Raw genomic sequence first — 27,275 nt, 5'->3', positions numbered from 1 at the left:
AAGTTCCATGGACATTTCGAGAAGTTAGTAAACAGATATCTAGTGCCTTTTGTTCTTTTTCTAAGATATTTATAAATGTAATAGGATCACATCAGGCCTAATAAGTTTTTTTGTTTTGGTTTGGTTTTGGTGAAACAATATTTATGTACTTTTTTTCCTTTGCCTTCCCCCTCTCTCCTACCTCCTTACCTTTGTCCTCCCGTCAACCACTCAGGAAACTAGACTGATATTATGATGTGCAGCCCTCTTAATATAACTGTAGCTATGTTTATGTAATATAACCATGTTAAAGACATGCTCTCACTGTGTGCTAGCATCTGGTTTTGGACCCTCTCTCCTGTTTCATTAAATTATTTATCTATCATTATTCTAATACTACTTTATTATAATTATTACAGCTTTAAAATAAACCTTGATATCTGCTATATTAAAGTCCTATTAAATTGTTCTTATTCAAGCCTGACCAGGTGGTGGTGCAGTGGATAGAGCATTGGACTGGGATGCGGAGGACCCAGGTTCGAGACCCCGAGGTTGCCAGCTTGAGCGCGGGCTCATTTGGTTTGACCAAAAAGCTCACCAGCTTGGACCCAAGGTCGCTGGCTCGAGCAAGGAGTTACTCGGTCTGCTGAAGGCCCGTGGTCAAGGCACATATCAGAGAGCAATCAATGAATAACTAAGGTGTAGCAATGAAAAACTGATGATTGATGCTTCTCATCTCTCTCTATTCCTATCTGTCTGTCCCTATCTATCCCTCTCTCTGAGTCTCTCTCTGTCTCTCTAAAAAAAAAAAATTGTTCTTATTCAAGAGTGTCTTGGCTATCTTGCCATTTGCATTTTTTAGATCTAAATTTTAGAATCATATTGCCAATTTTTTTTTGGCTTACTTTTACATAAATCTATCTGGGGGTTTAATTAAGATTGTTTTTAATCTAAAAATCAATTTGAGGGAATTGGCATCTCTTTTTTTAAAGATTTTATTTATTCATTTTAGAGTGGAGAGAGAGAGAGAGAGAGAAGGGGAGGAGGGGCAGGAAGCATCAACACCCATATATGCCTTGACCAGGGAAACCAAGGATTTGAACCAGCGAACTCAGAGTTCCAGGTCAACGTTTTATCCACTGCACCACCACAGGTCAGGCGGAATTGGCATCTTTATCAACAAATTAATATAGCATGAAGAAGGAGGAGGAGGAAGGGAAGGAAGAGAAGTCGGAGTTGGAAGGAATGCTCTAGATTAAAAGAAAGGTTATTTAGTTTTCCTTAGTTTTGAGCCTTATAACATGCATATAATTCTAAATATTTTCTTTTGGGATTTGAATTTTTCATTCAACATTATTTTCATTGGAGTCACATTGGGGCTATATATTATGTTATGTTATATTTATAAATATAACTATATGTAAATATTAAATGGCCATATTCCTTTTATACTTATATACTATTTCATTGTATTAATATGTCATAACATGTATAGTCATTTTTTTGTTGTTGTTGGTAATACGGGCTGTTTCCAGTATTTTGTTATCAGAAACAGTACTTTTGTGAACATTCTAATGCATGTCTCCTGGAAGAACTGTGAAAATATTTATCTTAGGAGTATAATTGCTAGGTCATAGAATTTTAATAGCTGATGCCAAACCTATTTTCAAATAGGTTGCAAAAATATAGACCCTCACTAGTAACACATGAGAATTTCTTGTCTCCACAAATCAATAAGAAAAAAAGATAGACAACCCATTAAAAATGGGCAAGACACTTGAATAGGCTAATTAGCAGAAAATCCAGAAAAGTGGTGATCTCTGGGAAGGAGAAAGGGGGGAGCAATTGGGGAGGAAGGACAGTGGGTGTAACAGTGGGGTGTGTACCCAGGAAACATGTCCTCCTGTACCTGGTGGTGAGCACAGACTGCCTATCTCAGTGCTATTCTTCAAACAATATAGTTTGTTCTACACACTTTTTAATGTGTGATTTATTTTGCAATGAGCCCTTTTTTTTTTTAGGTAGCCAACAGACTCCAACAATCTAACCTTTGTATATATCTCCTGAATGTGTTGGCATTGATAGGCATGTGGTCTGAGCCCAAAGAGACAAAGGATGGAGAGTTAGTCAACTGGTTCACTATCTAATAATTAGTCTGCTTCTTCTCTTTCTCAAGCAAGCTTAACTCGATCACTTCCACACTTCAGGTTCTGTCCCTGGTAACGCCCAGCTTCTAGGTATTAATTTCTATTACTCGCAACTTCTATAGCAATGACAAAATGCCAACTCAGACTAGCTTAGACAGAAAGCTAGTTCATTGGGTCATAACTCAACTGTGGGAAGAGTGTGGGATGAGCTGTTCTTAAGGGAAAGAGGCATGAAGGATGAGCTGGTGCCTTCCAAATCCTCTCTCGTCACTTTTTCTCTGTTTCCACCAGTGTATTAATTAGGTTCATTTTTCTCACACAGTTGAACTCCTCCCAGACTGGACTCATAGCTCCTGGAGTTCCCAGGCTCATATCTATTGTAGAATCTTCACCCAAAGAATTACCCTTAGTGATCAATTCAAATAAAGGACTTTAATAGACCTGACTACACACACACACACACACACACACACACACTTTTTTATTTCCATTGATTTGAGAGAGAGAGGAAGGAAGAAAGAGAGAAGCATCAATTTATTGTTCCACTTAATTGTGCACCCATTTTTTTTTTTTTTTTTTTTTTTTTTACGGAGACAGAGAGAGTCAGAGAGAGGGATAGATAGGGACAGACAGACAGGAACGGAGAGAGATGAGAAGCATCAATCATTAGTTTTTTGCTGAGACACCTTAGTTGTTCACTGATTGCTTTCTCATATGTGCCTTGACCGTGGGCCTTCAGCAGACCAAATAACCCCTTGCTCGAGCCAGTGACGTTGGGTCCCAGCTGGTGAGCTTTTTGCTCAAACCAGATGAACTTCTCATACATGGCCTAACTGGGGCTCCAACGGGTGACCTCAGGGTCGAGCTGGCACCCTTTGGATTGAGCCTGCAAACCTGGATCAAGCAGTGACCCTGAGATTGAACCAGCAACCTCCATGCTCCAGGACGATGCTCTGTCCACTGTGCTGCTGGCCAGGGCACACACACCTACCTTCATGATTAGCAGTCCCCATTAGACTCTTAAATTGATGATACAAAGACACAAGAGTCCTTCAGAAGAATCAGGGCGCTCTTCTAAGAAGGAGGAAAGCACTGTAGATTTCCATTTAATGCGTGATTTCTGTGCTCTTTCTTTTTGTGGGTGCTTTTATTTTTCTTACTGTGATTTCAAGGGCATCCTCCCCTTCTAGATAGATCTAGACTTCTACCTTCCCTGTTACTTTTTTTGTTGCATCTCAGAGACTACCTATGAAATGGCAAAGTGCAGAGATTAGCCATTAGACTTTTTTTTTTTTTTTTTTTTACAGAGACAGAGAGAGAGAGTCAGAGAGAGGGATAGACAGGGACAGGCAGACAGGAACGGAGAGAGATGAGAAGCATCAATCATTAGTTTTTTGTTGAGACATCTTAGTTATTCACTGATTGCTTTCTCATATGTGCCTTGACCAGGAGTCCCCAAACTTTTTACACAGGGGGCCAGTTCACTGTTCCTCAGACCATTGGAGGGCCGGACTATAAAAAAAACTATGAACAAATTCCTATGCACACTGCACATATCTTATTTTAAAGTAAAAAAAAAAAAACGAGAACAAATATAATATTTAAAATAAAGAACAAGTAAATTTAAATCAACAAACTGACTGTTGGGCAGATAAAATGTATTATGCTCACTTTGTTAAAGATAACACGAGGAGGCCGTTGCCCAGGGCTTGGTTTTGGGATTAAGCCTTTCCTACCCTTTTTGATGTGGGGCGGTACAATCCAATCATGCCTCAGAAAGTGACTTTGTATTAGAGACTTCCCTATTTTGTATATTGGATTAAGGGTTTTGAATCTACACTATAAAATAGGGGTAGAACGGGAGCTTGGGCTCTTGGTTCCTGAGATTAGCATGAGAGAGCAGAGAGAGTAGAGCCAGCAGCGGAAGGAGGCCACGTGGAGGAGGCCAGGAAAAGCAGCCAAGACGGCGGAGTGCTGAGTGAGATGCCAGTTTGTACAGAGTTTGTATCTGGGATAAGGAAGGAGATGGGGAACTGAGGAGAATGAGGCTGGTGAGCTAGAAACCTTTGATTCTAGGAAACTCGGATAAGTCAGTGGCTTTGTGAGCACTGAATGTGACTGGGTTTTGGAGCCCAGTGTGTATTTTTACTTGCCCGCCGGGTGCAAGCTAGGATTAAAGACTATGGCCCACCAGTTTTTGGCTCCATTGTCTCTTTACCGACTGTTCGAATCCAATGTGAACCTGCATGGGCCAGACGGCTGTGATGGTGGCCCTGGCCTTGGCTTCTGGCTTTACACTGACCAATATTTCAATGGGAACTATGCTCCTCTCACTGACCACCAATGAAAGAAGTGCCCTTCCAGAAGTGTGGCGGGGCCAGATAAATGGCCTCAGGGGGCTGCATGTGGCCCGCGGGCCGTAGTTTGGGGACCCCTGGTGTAAAGCCAGGAGCCAAGGCCAGGGCCACCATCACAGCAGGCCAGCCCATGCAGGTTCGCATTGGATTCGGACAGTCGGCAAAGAAACAGCGGAGCCAAAAACTGGTGGGCCATAGTCTTTAATTCTAGCTTTGCACCCGGCGGGCAAGTAAAAATACACACTGGGCTCCAAAACCCAGTCACATTCAGTGCTCACAAAGCTACTGACTTATCCGAGTTTCCTAGAATCAAAGGTTTCTAGCTCACCAGACTTATTCACCTCTGTTCCCCATCTCCTTTCCTTATCCCAGATACAAACTCTACACAAACTGGCATCTCACTCAGCACTCCACCATCTTGGCTGCTTCTCCTGGCCTCCTCCACATGGCCTTTCTCTGCTCTCCTCTGCTCTCATTTCTAATACTAGTCTCAGGAACCAAGAACCCAAGCTCCCACTTCGTCCCCATTTTATAGTGTAGCAATCCAAACTCTTAATCCAATATACAAAACAGGGAAGTCTCTAATACAAAGTCACTTCTCTGAGGCATGATTGGATTGTACCGCCCTACATCAAAAAGGGTAGGAAAGGCTTAATCCCAAAACCAAGCCCCAGGCTACAAGGATTCTCCCTGCCTTTAGCCCACCCCAACACACATTAATATCACCTGGGCAATGGCCTCTTTAACAAAGTGAGCATAATACATTTTATCTGCCCAACACCTGGCCTTGACTGTGGGCCTTCAGCAGACCAAATAACCCCTTGCTCGAGCCAGTGACATTGGGTCCCAGCTGGTGAGCTTTTTGCTCAAACCAGATGAGCCCGCGCTCAAGCTGGCGACCTCGGGGTCTCGAACCTAGATCCTCCACATCCCAGTCCGAAGCTCTATCCACCGCACCACCGCCCGGTCAGGCTTAGCCATTAGACTTTTAAGGCAAATTTGCCTTTGAGGTTTTTTTCGGGGCCAGGGGGAGAACGCAAAAGAAGCCCAGCTCGATGCTGGGAAGGGTAAACTGTTAGGGCCCCTAGCAGTGAGGCTGGCAAGGTCAGGGAGTAAGGCGGAGCGCCTCAGGTCTGAAATCAAATCACCGAACCGCTGACTTGCTAAATGACCTTGGGTGATTTCTGTCTTTTCTCTGGGCTTCATATTCTTTCTAAATATAAACAATTGGGTCTTGATGGTATCTAAGGGCCAGCAGCCCCCATCTCCGTGTGAACGTAGGACAGACAGCACTCCTAGCACTATCAGAGATGATGTAACACAGTATCTGCCATTTCTCTTCCTGAATCATCTCTGGGGAAAGCCCCAAGTTCCCTCCCAGGATGGGGGTGGATATTTCCTGGTAGAGCCACAGAAATATAGGTCTTATCCCTTGTAAAACCACAGACCCGCCCTTGGCCCCAGGCGAAGCTGTGGCTGCATAAAACAGGCTTGGCCTCGGCTCCTAGCCATACACTCTCCTGACAACATGAGGACCAGCAGCTTCTTGGTTCTGGCGGTTTTCGTCGTCCTTGGGACACTGGCAGTACAGGCAGCTGTCACTGAAGGTGAGTGGGCAAGTGGCCAGGCCGGGCTGGGCCGGGCTGAGCTGAGCTGAGGAGAGCTTGTCACAGGCAACCTGGGTCTTGACAGGGAGCACTTCCGGGGCAACAGGCTGGGCTTAGGCCACACTTCCGCCTGTGGTCACTTCCACTGTAGCCAGAAAAAGTAGGCAGTTGCCCAGCAGACCCCATGTGCTTCTCACCCCAGGATTGAATTATGGGGACTGTTTGTGGCAGAAGTGTCATTCTGTGTTCTTGGCCTCAGATATGGAGACCTCTGCAGAATGAAGCGAGGAGACCCAGGAATCTGGGCCCTGGCTGTGGGGTCTGTCCCTAGCCTGTCTGCCCCTTGCTTGGCTGAGAGTCATCAGCCCTCTATGAGGAAGTTAAGAACCAACAGGGCCTCAGGAATTGTGTCATTTGAAGCCCGCCGTTTTACTGTGGAGAACAGCGAGACCTAGAGAGGAGCGAGGGACTGTCGTGGCTGCGAGCTCAGGTCACCTGGCAGGCGTCTCGGGGCTCTTCTCCCCTCCACTAAGTTTCCTCGGAAGTGACAATGTGTCCTTCTCACTTCTGGGAGCCAGCCCAGTCTGGCATCTCCTCCTGAGAGCACCAGGACTTGGAGTGGAGGGGTGGTGAGGGACAGGACACCCGAGGAGACCACGGTCCTGTGGACCCTTTCCGCAAAGCTCAGGGCATAGCCTTCCAAGAGCACAGGTTAGCCTTGGTGACCCAATCCCCCCCCCCCATCTCAGGTCCTAATTTGGGGGACATTGGAGTGAGCAGTGGCTGGACCGAGAAGAAAGATGAGGTAGGTAAAGCAGGGGCATGGGGTCTAAATGAGGATATGTTTCTTTCAACAGCTGCTTATAAAGGTCAAGAAGCTGTCAAAGGTCAAAGTCCATTTAAAGATCAACAACCAGTCAAAGGGCAACGTCCAGTCAAAATCCCAAGTCCACAAAGAGATACCCGCAAGTCTGGCTCCTGCCCCCAGGTTCTGATAAGATGCGCCATGATGAACCCACCTAACGCCTGTAGGAGTGACAGCGAGTGCCCGGGGGCCAGGAAGTGCTGCCAGGGCCCTTGTGGGCTGGCCTGCTTGAATCCCCAGTGAGGTGAGAACTGTATGGAGGACACAGGGCACAGAGAAGGCTGAGCAGGGGGGAGTGCCCCTCGGCTGGTGAGGGGGGGATGTTGGCAGGTGATGGGAGGTGGAGGGGTCTCAGAGGCTGTAGCTGGGGTCCTGAGAGGGGTGACATGCGGACTGGATCCTTTGTCCCGCTGAATTACATCTCTGGTTCCTCTTTCTGCCCCCAGGGAGCTGGTCCTGGCCTCACCTGTGGAGCCCCGAGAGCTGCAGTCCGGTGGTCCCTTCGGCATTCCCCTCCCCCACACTGCTCATCCTTCCTCTTGTTGAAGGTTCCCAAGCCTGGGGCTGCTCCTCCCATGACTTTCTAATAAAAGACTGCTTTCTGCTCCATTTGTATGGTTCCTATGACTTCTGTGTTCTGGAAGCTCCTGGCGGAGGGTGTGGAGTTGGGGCCCCCTCTCCCCAGTGAGGGTGGGGTTAGAGGGCCTCACGGGAGCTGATCCTGGTGCGCTGGAGAGCAAGGGGGCAGGAGCAGGAGGCTCCTTCCTGCGGCTTAATGTCAGAAACCCGGTAATCAGCCCGAGAACTACAGTCTCCGTATCACCAGGAAATGGGAATCTGGAAATTTCACTGGTTCATGCCATTAACACATATAATGCCTTTGGGTTAAGCAATGTCCTATCCCAACTTTCTATTTTAAGATGTGAATGAAGAGACAAGACACACCAAGTCCTTGATCCTCAGTAGAAATGTTGAACAGTGTTCTCTGGAGACATCAAGTTGGGGACAGGGCTGGCCAACGTGGAGGGTATATGTTGGACAAACTTGAACGACCTCGTGGCTCTAATGTTGCCCCCCTACCCCACACTGCCCTTGGACAAGCAAGCTGTCCAGGAAGACCAAGGCCATGGGAGGAGGAGCATGGTGGGTGGAGTGGGAGAAGCACAGGCTTGGGGGTCTGCAGACCCGAGTTCCGGCCCCACTTTGCCTCCCAATTTGCCGGGTGACCTCAGACAAATCTCCCTCCCTCTCTGAGCCTCAGTTGTCTATTCAGTTTGAGGGTTTGGATGCAATTATTTTGGAAGTGCCATCTAGCCCTGACATTCTGGCCCTGAAACAACTTTTGTGTCGGGCTCCTGCTGTGAGTGGAAGTGAGGGGCAGAAGCTTGGGGAGACAGGACTGGGAGCACTGGCCCGCTTCTCGCCGGGAGCACACCAGCCAGGGCTTCCCGTTCATTCTCCAGGGGTCAGCTGGACTGGGCCAGAGCTTTGAGACCAGAGCACCTTGGCATATGAATGAGAGATGTGCCTAAACTTCTGGCCTGACAAATACAAATTACGCCATTGACGGTAAGAGTAGTTTATGAGTTGATGTTGTACAGTATTTAGTTTTCCCTGTTCCAGGTCCTGTGCTGAGTACGTTAGCTATATAGTCTCCCCCTCTCCACACACACACACACACACACACACACACACACGAAGTGAGAAGCGGGGGTGGGGGTGGGGGTAGAAAGACTGACTCCCACATGTGCCTGATCGAGATCCACCTGGCATGCCCACCAGGGGGTGATGCTCGCCCCCATCTGGGGCATTGCTCCACTGCAATTGGAGCCATTCTAGTACCTGAGGCGGAGGCCATGGAGCCGTCCTCAGCGCCCGGGCCAACTTTGCTCCAATGGAGGCTTGGCTGCGGGAGGGGAAGAGAGAAATAGAGAGAAAGGAGACGGGGAAGGGTGGAGAAGCAGATGGACACCTCTCCTGTGTGCCCTGGCCGGGAATCGAATCTGGGACTTCCACACGCCGGGTCGACACTCTACTACTGAGCCAACCGGCCAGGAGCCTGTTAGTTGTATAGTCTTATTCATACCTCACAAGAGCTCAACTAGGAAGGTGTTAAAACATAAGAAGGAAAGTCCACACAGTGAGCAGTCATCAGCATACCAACATCCCCTACGTTGTGGATTTTCATAGAATTCCAAACTCCCCATGAAATTCCAGGGAATCTTTCCACTGGCAATTGCAAAGGGGATGGCATATATGGTGCCACCTCCCCAGTCACCATGGACATATATCCCCAGTAAAGTGCCTTCTTCTAGCAAGCTATGCGGCAAGACGCCTCTCCTGTCAGTTTCTCCATGAGCAGTAATTTATTTCACAAGGTCACTTTTGATAAACCTGAATTATTTTTCTGCCCCTATTGTAATCACAGGTTACGTCAGGGGTCCCCAAACTTTTTACACAGGGGGCCAGTTCACTGTCCCTCAGACCGTTGAAGGGCCGGACTATAAAAAAAACTATGAACAAATCCCTATGCACACTGCACATATCTTATTTTAAAGTAAAAAAACAAAACGGGAACAAATAAATATTTAAAATAAAGAACAAGTAAATTTAAATCAACAAACTGACCAGTATTTCTTTTTGTTTGTATGTTTGTTTGTTTTTAAGTTTATTCATTTTAGAAGGAGAGAGACAGAGAGAGAGAGAGAGGAGAGACAGAGAGAGAGAAGGGGGGAGGAGCTGGAAGCATCAACTCCCATATGTGCCTTGACCAGGCAAGCCTAGGGTTTCGAACTGGCGACCTCAGCATTTCCAGGTCGACGCTTTATCCACTATGCCACCACAGGTCCTGACTAGTATTTCAATGGGAACTATGGGCCTGCTTTTGGCTAATGAGATGGTCAATGTGCTCCTGTCACTGACCACCAATGAAAGAGGTGCCCCTTCTGGAAGTGCGGTGGGAGCCTGATAAATGGCCTCAGGGGGCCGCATACGGCCCATGGGCCATAGTTTGGGGATCCCTGGTTTACGTTCTCAGCTTTTTCACACTAGGTAGTAGTACTATGTCTTCCCTTTCCTCAGCTTGGTGTTTTTATGGAGACACTAATTCATCCATAATATCTGTCCCATTATCTTTTACTCCCGAATCACAACAGAGCACACCTCTGCTGCCTCTGGGCAAGTTGACGTCACATCCTGTCCAGCTAGCACTTCCATAGCCTTTGACATCACTTCCACTCCTCTTCCAGCTGCAGGTATAAATTCTAATTTCTTCCTTCCTCTGTGTCTGCTTCCTACTGTCACTAGTCCCTACATCCACGACGGAGCCTGTGCACGTGTCGTATGATGCAGGAGTGACTGCAGAGGAGGCCGGGAGAGCAGGCATCTAGACCTTCCAGCTTCCCTGGGGGTCATGGGTTCAGCCTCCCACTCCCAAGACTGACCTTTGGATAGGCTGTAATTATAGGAGTGGTGTTTGTATGCACAGTAGTCATGAGGTAAAAGTTGTCTAGACCGTTCTCACACCCACTGTGAGCACAGGGCAGCTGCCCTCTGGGTTGTGTTCTAGCCTCAGTCTCTGGCCTATAGTTTAACCATCTGTAAAAAGGAAGGAGATTGGAGCTTGTAAGGCTTCCAAGGCCTTTTGGGTGATATTGTCTAAATCACCTATTGCTTGCCTGACCAGGCGGTGGCGCAGTGGATAGAGCATCGGACCGGGATGCTGAAGACTCAGGGTCGAGACCCCGAGGTCGCCGGCTTGAGCGCGGGCTCATCTGGCTTGAGCAAAAAGCTCACTAGCTTATTAAGCCCAAGGACACTGGCTCAAGCAAGGGGTTACTCAGTCTGCTGAAGGCCCACGGTCAAGGCACATATGAGAGAGCAATCAATGAACAACTAAGGTGTTGCAACGAAAAACTGATGATTGATGCTTCTCATCTCCCTCTGTTCCTGTCTGTCTATCCCTATCTATCCCTCTCTCTGACTCTCCGTCCCTGCAAAAAAAAAAAAGGAAGAAGAAAATAAACAAATAAATAAATCACCTACTGCCTTATTAACGGCATTTTCAACTCTGCATAAGGTGGAGGGGAAAGAGCAAGAACGATGGGGAAGACGAGAAGGTCTGGGGCTGCATGACATTAGTGAAATGACCCTGAGATGCTGGAGGAGGTGCCCAGGGTGAGCCCTGCGGTCTTAAAGTATGTGGCTGTAAAGCCAGTAGCCGCCTGGCCCATGCAGGTTCACATTTGATTCGAATAGACGGTAATGAAACAACGGAGCCAAGAACTAGTGGGTCATTAGCTTTAATCCTAGCTTGCATCCGGCTGGCAAGAAATACACACAGTGAGAAAACACTTCCCTTTCCATTCAGGGCTCCCAAAGCCACTGACTTATCCAAGTTTCCTAGAATCAAAGGTTTGTACCTCACCAGCCTTATTCACCTCTGTTGGTCAAATAAGTTTATAAATATGATATATAGGTTTGCTCACTTATAGTTTGCGTTGGGTGTGGGCAGGGTTGTTATACCCTAAGGCTTAGTTTTTTCTGAAGCTGGATACGGGGAGGCAGTTAGACAGACTCCCGCATGCGCCCGACCGGGATCCACCCGGCATGCCCACCAGGGGGCGATGCTCTGCCCATCTGGGGCGTGGCTCTGTCACAACTAGAGCCACTCTAGCGCCTGAGGCAGAGGCCATGGAGCCATCCCCAGTGCCCGGGCCGTCTTTGCTCCAATGGAGCCTTGGCTGCAGGAGGGGAAGAGAGAGACAGACAGGAAGGAGAGGGGGAGGGGTAGAGAAGCAGATGGGCGCTTCTCCTGTGTGCCCTGGCCGAGAATCGAACCTGGGACTTCCGCATGCCAGGCCGACGCTCTACCACTGACTGAGCTAACCGGCCAGGGCCCCTAAGGCTTAGTTTTAAGACTAAGGCTTTCCCACCCTAAGTGACTTTGTATCAGAGACTTCCTTGTTTGTATATTGGATTAAAGGTTTTTATTTCTACACTATAAAATGGGGCAGACCAGAGCTTGCTCTCTCTCAGTTCCTGGGATTAGCATTAGAGTAGAGAGCAGTGAAAGGCCACATGAAGGAGAGGAGAGGCAGCCAAGATGGTGGAGTGCTGAAGGAGAAGCCAGTTTGTGCACAGTTTGCGCAGGGAGAAGGAAGGAGATGGGGAACAGAGATGAATAAGGCTAGTGAGGTACAAACCTTTGATTCTAGGAAACTCAGATAAGTCAGTGGCTTTGGGAGCCCTGAATGGAAAGGGAAGTGTTTTCCCAGTGTGTGTATTTCTTGCCCACCGGGTGCAAGCTAGGATTAAATGTAATGGCCCACCAGTTCTTGGATCCGTTGTTTCATTACCATCTGTCCGAATCAGATGTGAACCTGCATGGGCCAGGTGGCTGTGATGGTGGCCGTGGCTACTGGCTTTACAACCTCTGTTCTCCATTTCCTTCTCTCTGCACAAACTGGCTTCTCCTTCAGCACTCCGCCATCTTGGCTGCTTCTCCTCTCCTCCACGTGGCCTTTCTCTGCTTTCCTTTATAGTGTAGAAATCAAAACCTTTAATCCAATATACAAACAAGAAAGTCTCTGATACAAAGTCACTTATCTGAGGCATAATGGGATTCCTCATGAGAGTGCACTACCCCATATCATGCAACAGTCAAGGGTGTGGGGAAAAGCTTAGTTTTTAAAACTAAGCCTTAGGTTATAACAACTTTGCAGGCTTACAGCCTGTCCCCCAAACCCAATGCAAACTATAAGCGAGCAAACATATATCATATTTACAGATTTGACCAACAGTGTTTAATTGGGAACAGCGGCTGCTGCCAGGCCCCTCCCAGAGACAGAGCGTTCTCCAGCAGAGGGGTTTTTGCCAAACTGTAACCCTGATGTAATATCAGTAGGCTCTGTTCCATGTACCTGGGGGGTTGAGTAGCCAGGGTCACTGATCACTTGGGGACACTCTCTGGCCACTCTGAGGCTCTTCTTGTCCAGAACCTTCTCAGAGGAGGAGACTCTGTTCTAGCTGGCCATGTGTGTCTGCCCCCAGGAGTCCAGCGTGACAAGGGTCATGCATAGACACCAAGTGCTTCTCAGCTTGTCCCAGTGTTATAAAGTACCACACCCCAGATTCTGAAAGGCACCATACCTCACTTCATCGAGTCTACGCAGAGACACCCAGTCCAGATAAATTTTGAAGAGTTTTATTAAAAGAGGAAAGTTTAAATATGCCAGCCGCATATGGCCGACACGGGGCATCCGCAGGCCCAGATCGTGCAGCCCCCAAAATAGTTCCGGGGCTGCTTATATACCCTTGATCACACGCAGGCAGGGGAGAGCATGACGTCATGGCACAATTATTAACAAGATTATTACATTTGTCTAGGGCAGGGGTAGTCAACCTTGTTATACCTACCGCCCACTTTTGTATCTCTGTTAGTAGTAAAATTTTCTAACCGCCCACCGGTTCCACAGTAATGGTGATTTATAAAGTAGGGAAGTAACTTTACTTTATCAAATTTATGAAGCAGAGTTACAGCAAGTTAAAGCATATAATAATAATTACTTACTGTAAAGCCAGGAACCACCATTGTGGCCATTCACATGCAGGTTCGCATTGGATTTGGACAGATGGTAATGAAACAACGGAGCCAAGAACTGGTGGGCCATTAGCTTTAATCCTAGCTTGCACCCAGCGGGCAAGTAAAAACACACAATGGGCTCCAAAACCCACTCATTCAGTGCTCACAAAGCTACTGACTTATCCGAGTTTCCTAGGATCAAAGGTTTCTAGCTCAACAGCCTTATTCACCTCTGTTCCCCAGCTCCTTCTCTCTACACAAACTCTGCACGAACTGGCTTCTCTTTCAGCACTCCGCCATCTTGGCTGTCTCTCCTCTCCTCCATGTGGCCTTACTTTGCTCTCTGCTCTCTAATGCTAATCTCAGGAGCCCAGAGAGCAAACTCCCAGTCTGCCCCACTTTATAATGCAGAAATCAAAACCTTTAATCCAATATACAAAATAGGGAAGTCTCTAATACAGGGGTCACTTACCTGAGGCATGATGGGATTGCACCACCCCACATCAAAAAGGGTGGGAAAGGCTTAGTCCTAAAACCAAGCCCCAGGCTACAAGGATCCTGCCTGCCTACAGCCCGCCCCCAACACACATTAATATCACCTGGGCAACGGGCTTCCAAATGAGCAGCGCCATCTTTAACAAAGTGAGCATAATATATTTTATCTGCCCAACACTTACCAAGTACTTTATGTCGAATTTTTGCTGTTTAGCAGAATAAATCTTTATAAAACAACTTACTATAGTTAAATCAATCTTTTTATTTATGCTTTGGTTGCTCCACTACCAACCACCATGAAAGCTGGAACGTGCACTAATGGGCGGTAGGGACCAGGTTGACTCCCACTGGTCTAGGGCAGCGATCCCCAACCCTCAGGCCGCGGACCGGTACCGGTCCGTGGGCCATTTGGTACCGGTCCACAGAGAAAGAATAAATAACTTACATTATTTTTGTTTTATTTATATTTAAGTCTGAACGATGTTTTATTTTTAAAAAATGACCAGATTCCCTTTGTTATATCCGTCTAAGACTCACTCTTGACACTTGACTCAGTCATGTGATACATTTATCTGTCTCACCCTAAAGCAGGGGTCCCCAAACTACGGCCGGCGGGCCGCATGCGGCCCCTTGAGGCCATTTATCCGGCCCCCGCCGCACTTCCGAAGGGGCACCTCTTTCATTGGTGCTCAGTGAGAGGAGCATATTGACCATCTCATTAGGCAAAAGCAGGCCTATAGTTCCCATTGAAATACTGGTCAGTTTGTTGATTTAAATTTACTTGTTCTTTATTTTAATTATTGTATTTGTTCCCGTTTTGTTTTCTTACTTTAAAATAAGATATGTGCAGTGTGCATAGGGATTTGTTCATAGTTTTTTTTATAGTCCGGCCCTCCAATGGTCTAAGGGACAGTGAACTGGCCCCCTGTGTAAAAAGTTTGGGGACCGCCTGACCTGTGGTGGCGCAGTGGATAAAGCGCTGACCTGGAAATGCTGAGGTCGCCGGTTCGAAACCCTGGGCTTGCCTGGTCAAGGCACATATGGGAGTTGATGCTTCCAGCTCCTCCCTCTGTCTCTCTCCTCTCTAAAAATGAATAAATAAAATAAAGAAAAAAAAAAAAGTTTGGGGACCCCTGCCCTAAAGTCTGGTTTGTGAAAATATTTTCTGACATTAAACTAGTCCGTGGCCCAAAAAAGGTTGGGGACCACTGGTCTAGGGGATACACAGAAACATTAAGACTTTCAAGGTAGCCTGACCAAGCAGTGGCGCAGTGGATAGAGCATCTGACTGGGATGCCGAGGACCCAGGTTCAAGACCCCGAGGTCGCCAGCCTGAGTGCGGGCTCATCTGGTGTAAAGCCAGTGGCCACGGCCACCATCACAGCAGCCCAGCCCATGCAGGTTCACATTGGATTTGGACAGTTGGTAAAGAAATAACGGAGCCAAAAACTGATGGGCCATCTTCTTTAATTCTAGCTTGCACCCGGCGGGCAAGTAAAACACACACTGGGCTCCAAAACCCACTCATATTCAGTGCTCACAAAGCTACTGACTTATCCGAGTTTCCTAGTGTAAAGCCAGAAGCCAGGGCCAGGGCCACTACCACAGCAGCCCAGCCCATGCAGGTTCGCATTGGATTCGGACAGTCGGTAAAGAAACAGCGGAGCCAAAAACTGATGGGCCATAGTCTTCTTTTTATTTATTTATTTATTTATTTATTCTTTTTTTTTTTTAGAGAGGAGAGAGAGAGGGAGAGAGAGGAGAGAGAGACAGAGAGAAAGGGGGAGGAGCTGGAAGCATCAACTCCCATATGTGCCTTGACCAGGCAAGCCCAGGGTTTCGAACCGGCAACCTCAGCATTTCCAGGTCGACGCTTTATCCACTGCGCCACCACAGGTCAGGCATGGGCCATAGTCTTTAATTCTAGCTTGCACCCGGCGGGCAAGTAAAAATACACACTGGGCTCCAAAACTCAGTCACATTTAGTGCTCACAAAGCCACTGACTTATCCGAGTTTCCTAGAATCAAAGGTTTCTAGCTCACCAGACTTATTCACCTCTGTTCCCCATCTCCTTCCTTATCCCAGATACAAACTCTGTACAACCTGGCATCTCACTCAGCACTCCACCATCTTGGCTGCTTCTCCTGGCCTCCTCCACGTGGCCTTTCTCTGCTCTCCTCTGCACTCTCTTCTAATGATAATCTCAGGAACCAAGAGCCCAAACTCCCGTTTTGCCCCCACTTTATACTGTAGCTTCACAACCTCTAATCCAATATACAAAATAGGGAAGTCTCTAATACAAACTTACTTCTCTGAGGCATGATTGGATTGTACCGCCCTACATCAAAAAGGGTGGGAAAGGCTTAATCCCAAAACCAAGCCCCAGGCTACAAGGATTCTCAACACACATTAATATCACCTGGGCGATGACCTCACGTGGGCAATGTCATCTTTAACAAAGTGAGCATAATATATTTTATCTGCCCAACACCTAGAAACTCTGCACAAACTCTTCCTCTACACAAACTGGCTTCTCACTCAACACTCCGCCATCTTGACTGCTTCTCCTGGCCTCCTCCACGTAGTCTCTCTCTGCTCTCCTTTCTGCTCTCTCCTCTAATGCTAATCTCAGGAACCAAGAGTGCAAGCTCCCACTCTGCCCCTATTTTATAGTGTAGAAATCCAAACCTTTAATCCAATATACAAAATAGGGAAGTCTCTAATACAAAGTCACTTTCTGAGGCATGATAGGATTGTACCACCCCACATCAAAAAAGGGTGGGAAAGGCTTAGTCCTAAAACCAAGCCCCAGGCTTCAAGGATCCTGTCTGCCCACAGCCTGCCCCCAACACACATTAATATCACCTGGGCGACGGCTTCTGTGTGGGCAGCGCCATCTTTAACAAAGTGAGCATAATATATTTTATCTGCCCAACATCTGGTTTGAGCAAAAGCTCACCAGCTTGGACCCAAGGTTGCTGGCTCGAGCAAGGGGTTACTCTGCTGAAGGCCTGCGGTCAAGGCACATATGAGAAAGCAATCAATGAACAACTAAGGTGTTGCAATGTGCAACAAGAAACTAATGATTGATGCTTCTCATCTCTCCGTTCCTGTCTGTCCGTCCCTATCTATCCCACTCTCTGTCTCTGTAAAAAAAAAAAAAAAGAAAGAAAAAGAAAGACTTTTCAGGTAACACAATCAAAGATTTTTAGGGTCTCTCTTCCCTCACTAGCCTAGAGGTATTTTACTCTCAAGATTCCAGGAAGGAGCCTGACCAGGTGGTGGCGCAGTGGATAGAGCATTGGACTGGGATGCGGAAGACCCAGGTTCAAGACCCAGAGGTCCCCAGCTTGAGCATGGGTTCATCTGGTTTGAGCAAAAGCCCACCAACTTGAACCCAAGGTCACTGGACCCAGCAAGGGGTTACTTGGTCTGCTGAAGGCCCGCGGTCAAGGCACATATGAGAAAGCAATCAATGAACAACTAAGGTGTTGCAACGCTCAACAAAAAACTAATGATTGATGCTTCTCATCTCTCTCCGTTCATGTCTGTCTGTCCCTCTCTATCCCTTTTTCTGACTCACTGTCTCTGTAAAAAATAAAATAAAAATAAAAAAATAAAAATAAAATGCCTAATTGAAAAGTTTAAAAAAAAAAAAAAAAAAGATTCCAGGAAGGAAAAAAAAAAAAAAAAGATTCCAGGAAGGGGGAGGAACTACAATCAATGCAAGGTGGTATGTAAATCCTGTTTCCCAATGAAAGAGAAGTTTCTCAGATAACCTTAATCCTTTCAGAGAATTTAAAACCAAATGATCCTAGTCATGCTTGTAAATCAGGAGACTTCTACATTCCTCTCCCTCCCCTCCCTAAAGGAGGGACAGGACAGGAAAGCCTGATGGAAAAGCCTGACCTTTCCTCCCAGAATATCAATATTAATTTGCAGCTTTTTGGTACCTTACAACACCGGAGGCCCTGAGCCACACTCTTCCACTGAATTTGGAGTTGAAAGTTGTTGGGCAGATAAAATGTATTATGCTCACTTTGTTAAAGATAACACAAGGAGGCTGTCGCCCAGGTGATATTAATGTGTGTTGGGGTGGGCTAAAGGCAGGCGGAATCCTTGTAGCCTGGGGCTTGGTTTTGGGATTAAGCCTTTCCTACCCTTTTTTGATGTGGGGTGGTACAATCCAATCATGCCTCAGAAAGTGACTTTGTATTAGAGACTTCCCTATTTTGTATATTGGATTAAGGATTTGGATTTCTACACTATAAAATAGGGACGGAGCGGGAGTTTGTGCGCTTGGTTCCTGAGATTAGCAAGAGAGAGCAGAGGAGAACAGAGAAAGGCCACGTGGAGGAGGCCAGGAGAAGCAGCCAAGATGGCGGAGTGCTGAGTGAGATGCCAGTTTGTGTAGAGTTTGTATCTGGGATAAGGAAGGAGATGGGGAACTGAGGAGAATAAGTTTGGTGAGCTAGAAACCTTTGATTCTAGGAAACTCGGATAAGTCAGTGGCTTTGTGAGCACTGAGTGTGACTGGGTTTTGGAGCCCAGTGTGTATTTTTACTTGCCCGCCGGGTGCAAGGTAGGATTAAAGGCTATGGCCCACCAGTTTTTGGCTCCATGGTTTCTTTACCGACTGTCCGAATCCAATGCGAACCTGCATGGGCTGGGCTGCTCTGATGCTGGCCCTGGCCGTGGCTACTGGCTCTACAAAAGTGTTGTCAAGTAATCCTGCGAGTTATATAGAGACACCAAGATAGGTTGTAGAAGAAATTTTAGAAGGAGCTTTATTATTATTAAGTTGATGACATGCATGGGGCATAATTCCAAATCATGCAGTCCAGAATATAGCTCTAAGGCTGGTTATATAGATGTTGGGCGGATAAAATGTATTATGCTCACTTTGTTAAAGATGGCGCTGCCCACGTGGAGGCCGTTGCCCAGGTGATATTAATGTGTGTCTCTGTGGGCTGTGGGCAGGCAGGATCCTTGTAGCCTGGGGCTTAGTTTTAGGATTAAGCCTTTCCCACCCGTTTTGATGTGGGGTGGTAGAATCCCATCATGCCCCAGATAAGTGACTTTGTATTAGAAACTTCCCTGTTTTGTATATTGAATTAAAGGTTATGAATCTACACTATAAAATGGGGGCAGAACAGGAGCTTGAGCTCTTGGTTCCTGAGATTAGCATGAGAGAGCAGAGAGAGCACAGCAGAGAGCAGAGAAAGGCCACATGGAGGAGGCCAGGAGAAGCAGCCAAGATGGCGGAGTGTTGCGTGAGAAGCCAGTTTGTGCAGATTTTGTGCAGGGAGAAAGAAGGAGATGGAGAACAGAGGTGAATAAGCCTGGTGAGCTAGAAACCTTTGATTCTAGGAAACTCGGATAAGTCAGTAGCTTTGTGAGCACTGAATGTGAGTGGGTTTTGGAGCCCATTGTGTGTTTTTACTTGCCCGCCGGGTGCAAGCTAGAACTAAAGATGATGGCCCACCAGTTTTTGGCTCCGTTGTTTCTTTACCGACTGTCCGAATCCAGTACGAACCTGCATGGGCTGGGCTGCTGTGATGGTGGCCGTGGCTACTGGCTTTACAATAGACATAATCACATACTGGTTGGGGGGGGGAGCATGGTATAAAAGTCATTTACTAACAAGCTTATTGAATTTTTGCTGTCTTGTTTATAATATTTATCTATAGGATCTGTCAAAAGGAAAAAACACTCCTACACACCAAGACCATAAGATAACACAGTAGTGACGAGTGTTTTACATACCTGACAAAGACATTCCCAAACCTTCTAGGATTTACAACCTATTCCTGTTGCCACAATAGTGGGAAATGTTTACTTTAGGATAAGGAGAGTGTTGGGCAGATAAAATGTATTATGCTCACTTTGTAAAAGATAACGCTGCTGCCCACGTGGAGGCCGTTGCCCAGGTGATATTAATGTGTGTTGGGGGCAGGCAGGATCCTTGTAGCCTGGGGCTTGGTTTTGGGATTAAGCCTTTCCCACCCCTTTTTGATGTGGGGTGGTACAATCCAATCATGCCTCAGAAAGTGACTTTGTATTAGAGACTTCCCTATTTTGTATATTGGATTAAGGGTTTGGATTTCTACACTATAAAATGGGGACGGAGCAGGAGTTTGTGCTCTTGGTTCCTGAGATTAGCATGAGAGAGCAGAGAGAGTAGAGCCAGCAGCGGAAGGAGGCCACGTGGAGGAGCCAGGAAAAGCAGCCAAGATGGCGGAGTGCTGAGTGAAATGCCAGTTTGTGTAGAGTTTGTATCTGGGATAAGGAAGGAGATGGGGAACTGAGGAGAATAAGGCTGGTGAGCTAGAAACCTTTGATTCTAGGAAACTCGGATAAGTCAGTGGCTTTGTGAGCACTGAATGTGATTGGGTTTTGGAGCCCAGTGTGTGTTTTTACTTGCCTGCCGGGTGCAAGCTAGGATTAAAGACTATGACCCACCAGTTTGTGGCTCCGTTGTTTCTTTACCGACTGTCCGAATCCAATGCGAACCTGCATGGGCCGGGCTGCTGGCTTTACAGAGAGAAACTAAATGAAGTTACTTTTGCAAAGAGGGTTGGGGTTAGCTTATTAGGAAGTCCAAAGCTAGTCCCCGTTTACTTAGTTTACTAGTTTTGCACATACAAAAAATTTCAAAATGATGATTATTAGAAAGCATATAAAATGTTACAGAATACAGGTTTTTCATGCAGGAGGGTGGGAGCTGGTGATCCCTTTGTCTAGAGGTATAGGTCACTCTCATGACTCCAGGATGGGAGGAAGTCAGGATTAGTGTAGGAATTTTTAATTAAGGTACGTAAACATTGTTTCCTGAAGGCTTTTAAGAGAAGAGAAGAGGAAGGGATTTTCAGATAGGTTCTAGCTTCTTTGCTCTGTCTAGCAAGTGGCATCAGTCCTTGCAGAGAACAATAGGAACTAGTTAAACTATATGACTAGCTGATTTTTGCCCCTGTAAGCTCTTCTTCTTGTTTTTTCTTCCTCAGAAAAGAGGGGTAAGGGGCATGACTCTTCCTTTTAAAATTTTCATGTTAACAATTTTGCAGTTCCTTGGCACCTTATCACAAAAGTCCCCTTTGACATAAGCCAGACAAATACCTTCATCTGGCAGATGGAGAAACCGAAGTCTAGAAATGCCGTCAGAATCCATACTAGGGGTCAAGGGCAGAGCTGAAGTCAGGAACTGTCTGTCCTGAAATGCCTTTTCTCTTTATTTAAGATGTGACTAAGTCAAGAGGACTAGTAGCCTTTAAAAAAAAGACTTGCTGGGCCCTGGCTGAATAGCTCAGTTGTTTAGAGCCTCACTCTGAAACATGAAGGTATCCCTAGTCAGGGCACATTCAAGAAGCAACCAGTGAATGCATAAATAGGTGGGACAATAAATTGATGTTTCTGTCTCTCTTTCTAAAAAAAAAAAAATCAATTAAATCTTTAGGCCCTGGCTGGTGGCTCAGTGGATAGAGCATTGGCCTGGCGTATGGACGTCCCAGGATCAATTCTCCATCAGGGCACACAGGAGAAATGACCATCTGTTTCTCCCCTTCTCCTACTCTTCTTTTCTCTTTCTCTCCTGCAGCTAGTGATTAAATTGGTTTAAGCACTGCCCCAGGTGCTGAGGATGCTCCGTTGGAGCGCAGCAGCCTCAGGTGCTAAAAATAGCTAGGTAGCCCTGGCCGGTTGGCTCAGTGGTAGAGCGTCGGCCTGGTGTGCAGAAGTCCTGGGTTCGATTCCCGGCCAGGGCACACAGGAGAAGCGCCCATCTGCTTCTCCACCCCTCCCCCTCTCCTTCCTCTCTGTCTCTCTCTTCCCCTCCGGCAGCCGAGGCTCCACTAGAGCAACAATGGCCCGGGCGCTGAGGGTGGCTCCTTGGCCTCTGCCCCAGGCACTAGAGTGGCTCTGGTCATGGCAGAGCAACGCCCCAGAGGGGCAGAGCATCGCCCCCTGGTGGGCAGAGCATCGCCCCTGGTGGGCGTGCCGGGTGGATCCCGGTCGGGGGCATGCGGTAGTCTGTCTGACTGTCTCTCCCTGTTTCCAGCTTCAGAAAAATACAAAAAAAAAAAAAAGAATAGCTAGGTACTGGAGCATTGGCCCCTGATGGGGTTGCTGGGTGGATCCTGGTAAGGGCGCATGCGGGAGTCTGCCTCACTATCTCCCCTCCTCTCACCTAAAAAAAATTTTTTTTTTTTTTATGTAGAAACATTTTTTTTTATTTATTCATTTTAGAGAGAAGAGAGAGAGAGAGAGAGAGAGAGAGAGAGAGAGAGACAGGGGGGAGGAGCTGGGAGCATCAACTCCGATATGTGCCTTGACCAGGCAAGCTCAGGTTTTGAACCAGCGACCTCAGCATTTCCAGGTCGACGCTTTATCCACTGCGCCACCACAGGTCAGGCTAAAAAAAATTTTTTTAAATAATTATAAATAAAAATTTAAAAGTCTTAAAAAAAAAAAGATTTGTTTAACTGTACCAGAGAACAAGTTTGTAACAGGAATTCCAGGAAAATAGAGTGACTCAAACCAAAGTGGAGAATCAAAGATAATGTAAATTTGAGGGGAAGATAAGAACAATTCAACTATTAATGGACATTGCGCAAAAGACCAAGTGGGCCCTGGCCGGTTGGCTCAGTGGTAGAGCGTCAGCCTGGCGTGCAGGAGTCCTAGGTTTGATTCCCGGCCAGGGCACACAGGAGAAGCGCCCATCTGCTTCTCCACCCCTCCCCCTCTCCTTCCTCTCTCTCTCTCTTCACCTCTTGCAGCCGAGGCTCCATTGGAGCAACGTTGGCCCAGGCGCTGAGGATGGCTCCATGGCCTCTGCCTCAGGTGCTAGAATGGCTCTGGTTGCAACAGAGCAATGCCCCAGATGGGCAGAGCATCGCCCCCTGGTGGGCATGCCAGGTGGATCCCGGTCAGGCGCATGCGGGAGTCTGTCTGACTGCCTTCCCCTTTCCAACTTCAGAAAAATACAAAAAAAAAAAAAAAAGGCCAAGTGTCCTACACCATTTTGATGTCTTCCTGCTCTTCTCTTGCCAATTTACTCCTCACCACACAGAGACCTTTGCTTAGAATCTTGTAGTCTTTCTCAAGCCAGATGGGTATTAAGAGACCAGGTCACTCATTTTACAATAACTGAGACATGTACACTGTTGAGCAGATAAAATACTATGCTCACTTTGTTAAAGATGGTGCTATCCATATGGAAGCCCGTTGCCCAGGTGATATTAATGTGTGTTGGGGCGGGCTGTGGGCATGCAGGATCCTTGTAGCCTGGGACTTGGTTTTAGGACTAAGCCTTTCCCACCCTTTTTGATGTGGGGTGGTGAACTCTCATGAGGAATCTCATTATGCCTCAGATAAATGACTTTGTATTAGAGACTTCCTTATTTGTATATTGGATTAAAGGTTTTGATTTCTACACTATAAAATGGGGGCAGACTGGGAGCTTGCTCTCTCGGTTCCTGAGATTAGCATTAGAGGAGAGAGCAGAGAAAGGCCACGTGGAGGAGAGGAGAGGCAGCCAAGATGGTGGAGTGTTGAAGGAGAAGCCAGTTTGTGCAGTTTGTGCAGAGAGGAGTTGAGGAGCAGAGGTGAATGAGACTGGTGAGCTAGAAACCTTTGCTTCTAGGAAACTCGGATAAGTCAGTGGCTTTGTGAGCACTGAATGAGTGGGGTTTGGAGCCCAGTGTGTGTATTTCTTGCCCACCGGGTGCAAGCTAGGATTAAAACTAATGGCCCATCAGTACTTGGCTCCGTTGTTTCATTACCATCTGTCCGAATCCAATGCGAACCTGCATGGGCCAGGCTGCTGTGATGGTGGCCCTGGCTATTGGCTTCACATACATAGCACTGGGCATGGGTACACGCCCACATGTGTGTGTGACCTTCTAGATTCCCACAAATAAGAAAGAGATTTTCAAACCCTCCTCGATAGCTCATCTCTCACTTTTTCCTTTTATGTTTTTTGGTCAGCTTCTTATCAGCTCCAGCTGGTCTCCCTGTCTGAAGAAGCTGTGCTGTCAAAAAACTGATCCATGGATAGACTTGACCACAAAGAGCAAGCTCTGAGTTAGGTGGGTGGATTAAACCTCTGTACTCTTTGAACAATGTCACCCTCTTAAATTTAATTTCTAAAAAAAAAAAAAAAATGCCCCAAGGACAGAGCTTTTTATGAAACTACTGGACAGGTCAAATGGTGACATTTCCCGAAGGTGGAGCTTTGGTGTAGCATGTAGTCCATTCTCCCTGCTGCGGTGGCTGAGCTGCTGGTGCTCATGGGCTGCTGGGTGAGCCTGCTGGCTTCAGGGCCACCACACAGCTAGGAGAAAAGGATGGGGATAGGGCAAGTCAAACTCTTCTTGCCGAGATCCACCTCTCTTTCTTGAATAAACACTCCGTGGATTGTTGTGAGCCTTTGGTGAAGTTCTGGGGTTCTGAAAAGGTTGATCTTAGCCATATTTGTCAGTGTTCTAATGGCTTCCTGAAAGCAGTAGGGTTATTGTAGAGGCTAGCTATCAAATTAAAATGAACTTCTAATCCTAGGTTATTATATTCTTCTATCATTTATTGATTAATTGATTAATCTGGTAATTGATTTAGTGATTTTGCACATATTTTACTAATGATATGAAAATGACCATATGCTTTTCCCTTTATTATATTAATAAGGACTATTCCATTGAGTTACTTTAGAATATTAAACTTACTAGACATTGTTGAAATAACTCCCCACTTGTTCACGATGTATCATCATTTTTATATAGGACAAAATTCACTGGCTAATATTTTGTTTAGGATTTTTGCCTTAGTTTATTTATTTATTTTTATGTGAGAGGCATGGAGGCAGAGGCAGACTCCTGCATGCACCGTGACCGGGATACACCCAGTAAGCCCACTGGGGGGCAATGCTCTGCCTATCTGGGGTGTTGCTCCATTGCTCAAGCCATTTTAGTACCTGAGGTGGAGGCGGAAACAGAAGCCCTCAGCACTGGGAGCCAACTTGCTCAAACTGCTTAAGCCATGGCTGCGAGAGGACAAGAAGGGGGTGGGATGTGGAGAAGCAGATGGTCGTTTCTTCTGTGTGCCCTGACTGGGAACTGAACCTGGCACTTCCACACGCCAGGCTGACACTCTACCGCTGAGCCAACCTGCCAGGGCCAATTTTTGCCTCATTTTTCTCGCAAGATTGGCATATAGTTTTCCTTGCAGGTGATATCATTGTCATGTTTTGGTATCAAAGTTGTTTGCTTATTTCTGATAATAGTGACTGTGCAGGTGTGCGGTTCCTCTCCTTTCCTCCTACTGTGGTCCTGTAGCTGCCCCCTGGTGTCTTCTTGTTTTTCCTGTGCCTCTACACCACTGTCTTCTGGCTCTAGCTTGGCCTGTCCTTTGTGTGCTTCAGTCCAAATTCAAGGGAAAATTCTTTCCCAATTTTTTTTAACAGGCCAATAATGTAAAGGGTTTGCAGTTCTATTCTCAACATGTTTGCAGTCCCACAACCGATCTGTGTGACCTTTGTATTTTCAAAGAACTTCAATATTGCACTTCTGACTTTGGGCCGTTGGGACGACAGCTCCCCCTGCCGGCGGGCCCCTGCCATAGACATATAAACAGCTGCCCCCGCTGTGTTCACCCATGCACTACTGCGAGATGAAGCTGAGAAGCCTCTTTGTACTCACCGTGATCTTCCTCCTTTTTTGCTTCCACCTGGCGCAGCCCGGTGGAGTGCAGAAGAAGAAGAGTGAGTGCAGGGCGAGGCGGTGCTGTGTGTGGCAGGGGTGGGGAGCACTTCCTCAGAGGGGTCCATGGGACAAGCTGGCACTGATGCCCGGCCACAATGCACAGGTGCCCCCAACTCACTCTGGGGCTTTTCTCCTCAGCGTTGAAGAAATCCGGATACTGCCCAGAGTTCTTAAACGATTGCCCTTTCAGAATGATACCTGTGTGCCGGCAGGATAGCGGATGCCAGAAGGCCAAGAAGTGTTGTTTCTACAACTGTAGATATCAGTGCATGGAGCCCTGGAACACTCTGAATTGAGGTAAGAAACCTCACACTTGCTGTTCTTGACTTTGCCCCAGAACATTTTGGAGAGCCAGGTGATCCAGAGGCAGCCGAGACCTGTCCGTGTCCCCGGAAATCATTGTGATCAGAGCTTTCCCATTGGCATCTGCCCTGAAACTTTCGCCTCGAGGACAGTAAGGAGACCTCGCTCCTCAGGAAAGAATTCATTTTCTGTCATGGGCGTCGCTGCCCTGTGGAATGGTGGGGACATTTGGATAAGATTAGCTTTAAGCTCCTCAACTATTACTGAATTTTTATGATGACTGTTTTCGGTTGCCCTTGTTTTTTCATCCAGCTTGTAACAGGGAATCACTTTCCACTTCACATTTAGATTGCGTAGTAAAGGATTATAAGATTATATCGTGCGCGAGGATGGCCGGCCTAGAATTCCTGATGCCCAGGCCCCGGTTCTCAGTGCTCCTGGGAGGAAGGTCCCGGGCAGGATTCAGACCACAGCGCTGTTGGGACTCAGCCCGAGTCCCCTGCACAGTTTGCACCGTCTCATATCTCTGCTTCTGTCATCTCTCCTCAGGTAGAAACCCCTTCTTAATTGGGCCTGAGAAGACGCTGGTAGTACAGGCTCAGACTCGGATAACTGATTCCCAACTCTTCCATGATTTCCTCATCCTGGAGCCGTCCATCAGAGTTCAGTGCTTATTCATACGAAAACAACACAAAGAAATAAAGCGCTATATATTTAAAATGACTGTCCATGAAAACCTATGACTACTGGATCTCCCCTCTCCTGCCCCTGTCTCTTTCTTCCCCTCCCCCACACCCCTTTCTCTGTCTTCAGCCTTTTGGGAAGATCTTTTAGGGATTGGAACACAGGTTGGGGGTAATGCTTTTCACATAGTTTTGATCAAAGCCTGCACTTCTTTCTGTTTTCCTGATGTTTCTCTCTTCCTGTGTCTTCTCACACTCAGATTCTCTGTTGGTCAGATTCCAAAATCTGACCTTGGATCCCGGGGCATTTTGAGTCATAGTTTCTGAGTTTTGAGTCAGACATTATTCTGAGATGAAGGAGCAAGGCTTTTTGCTACAGTTTCTCTGATACTGCTGGTGGTGGCCTTTCCACTTGTCAGAGTAGTAGGAGCTAGGACTGGATTTGGGACTTGGGGTGGAAATGGAGAAGAGCAGTGCCTGAGTTCTAGGCTACTTTAGGGTCTAA

General features: G+C 47.0%; 2 protein-coding genes and 1 long non-coding RNA gene across 3 annotated transcripts in view; all 3 read left to right on the top strand.

Annotated features, from left to right (window-relative positions):
• KCNK15 (potassium two pore domain channel subfamily K member 15) overlaps positions 1–6,917 on the top strand; it is a 284,394-nt gene extending 277,477 nt beyond the window's left edge. The window contains exon 3 of the transcript XR_010726044.1: positions 6,906–6,917. The gene's annotated coding sequence lies outside the window, so the exon portion shown is untranslated. The remainder of the gene's footprint in view (positions 1–6,905) is intronic.
• Positions 5,934–7,552, top strand: PI3 (peptidase inhibitor 3). Its single transcript, XM_066235249.1, has 3 exons — positions 5,934–6,090; positions 6,948–7,199; positions 7,402–7,552. Exons 1-2 carry the CDS (start codon positions 6,012–6,014, stop codon positions 7,196–7,198), a joined length of 330 nt encoding a protein of 109 aa, XP_066091346.1. The 5' UTR covers positions 5,934–6,011; the 3' UTR covers position 7,199; positions 7,402–7,552.
• Positions 7,553–25,701: 18,149 nt separating this feature from the next.
• LOC136307654 (uncharacterized) lies at positions 25,702–26,788 on the top strand. Its single transcript, XR_010725977.1, has 3 exons — positions 25,702–25,783; positions 25,923–26,081; positions 26,637–26,788. It is a non-coding gene; the product is annotated as an uncharacterized lncRNA (long non-coding RNA).
• The last annotated feature ends 487 nt before the right edge of the window (positions 26,789–27,275 follow it).

Source organism: Saccopteryx bilineata, chromosome 6 (assembly GCF_036850765.1).
Source record: "Saccopteryx bilineata isolate mSacBil1 chromosome 6, mSacBil1_pri_phased_curated, whole genome shotgun sequence".
Taxonomy (NCBI): Eukaryota; Metazoa; Chordata; class Mammalia; order Chiroptera; family Emballonuridae; genus Saccopteryx; species Saccopteryx bilineata.
Note: the sequence above shows the minus strand (reverse complement) of the source record. Positions and strands in the feature narration are given on the sequence as shown.

Coding starts and splice junctions, on each gene's coding strand:
- PI3 (XM_066235249.1), top strand. CDS start 6,012: ATGAGGACCAGCAGCTTCTTGGTTCTGGCGGTTTTCGTCGTCCTTGGG. Junction 6,091..6,947: donor ACAGGCAGCTGTCACTGAAG/GTGAGTGGGCAA, acceptor TTCTTTCAACAG/CTGCTTATAAAGGTCAAGAA.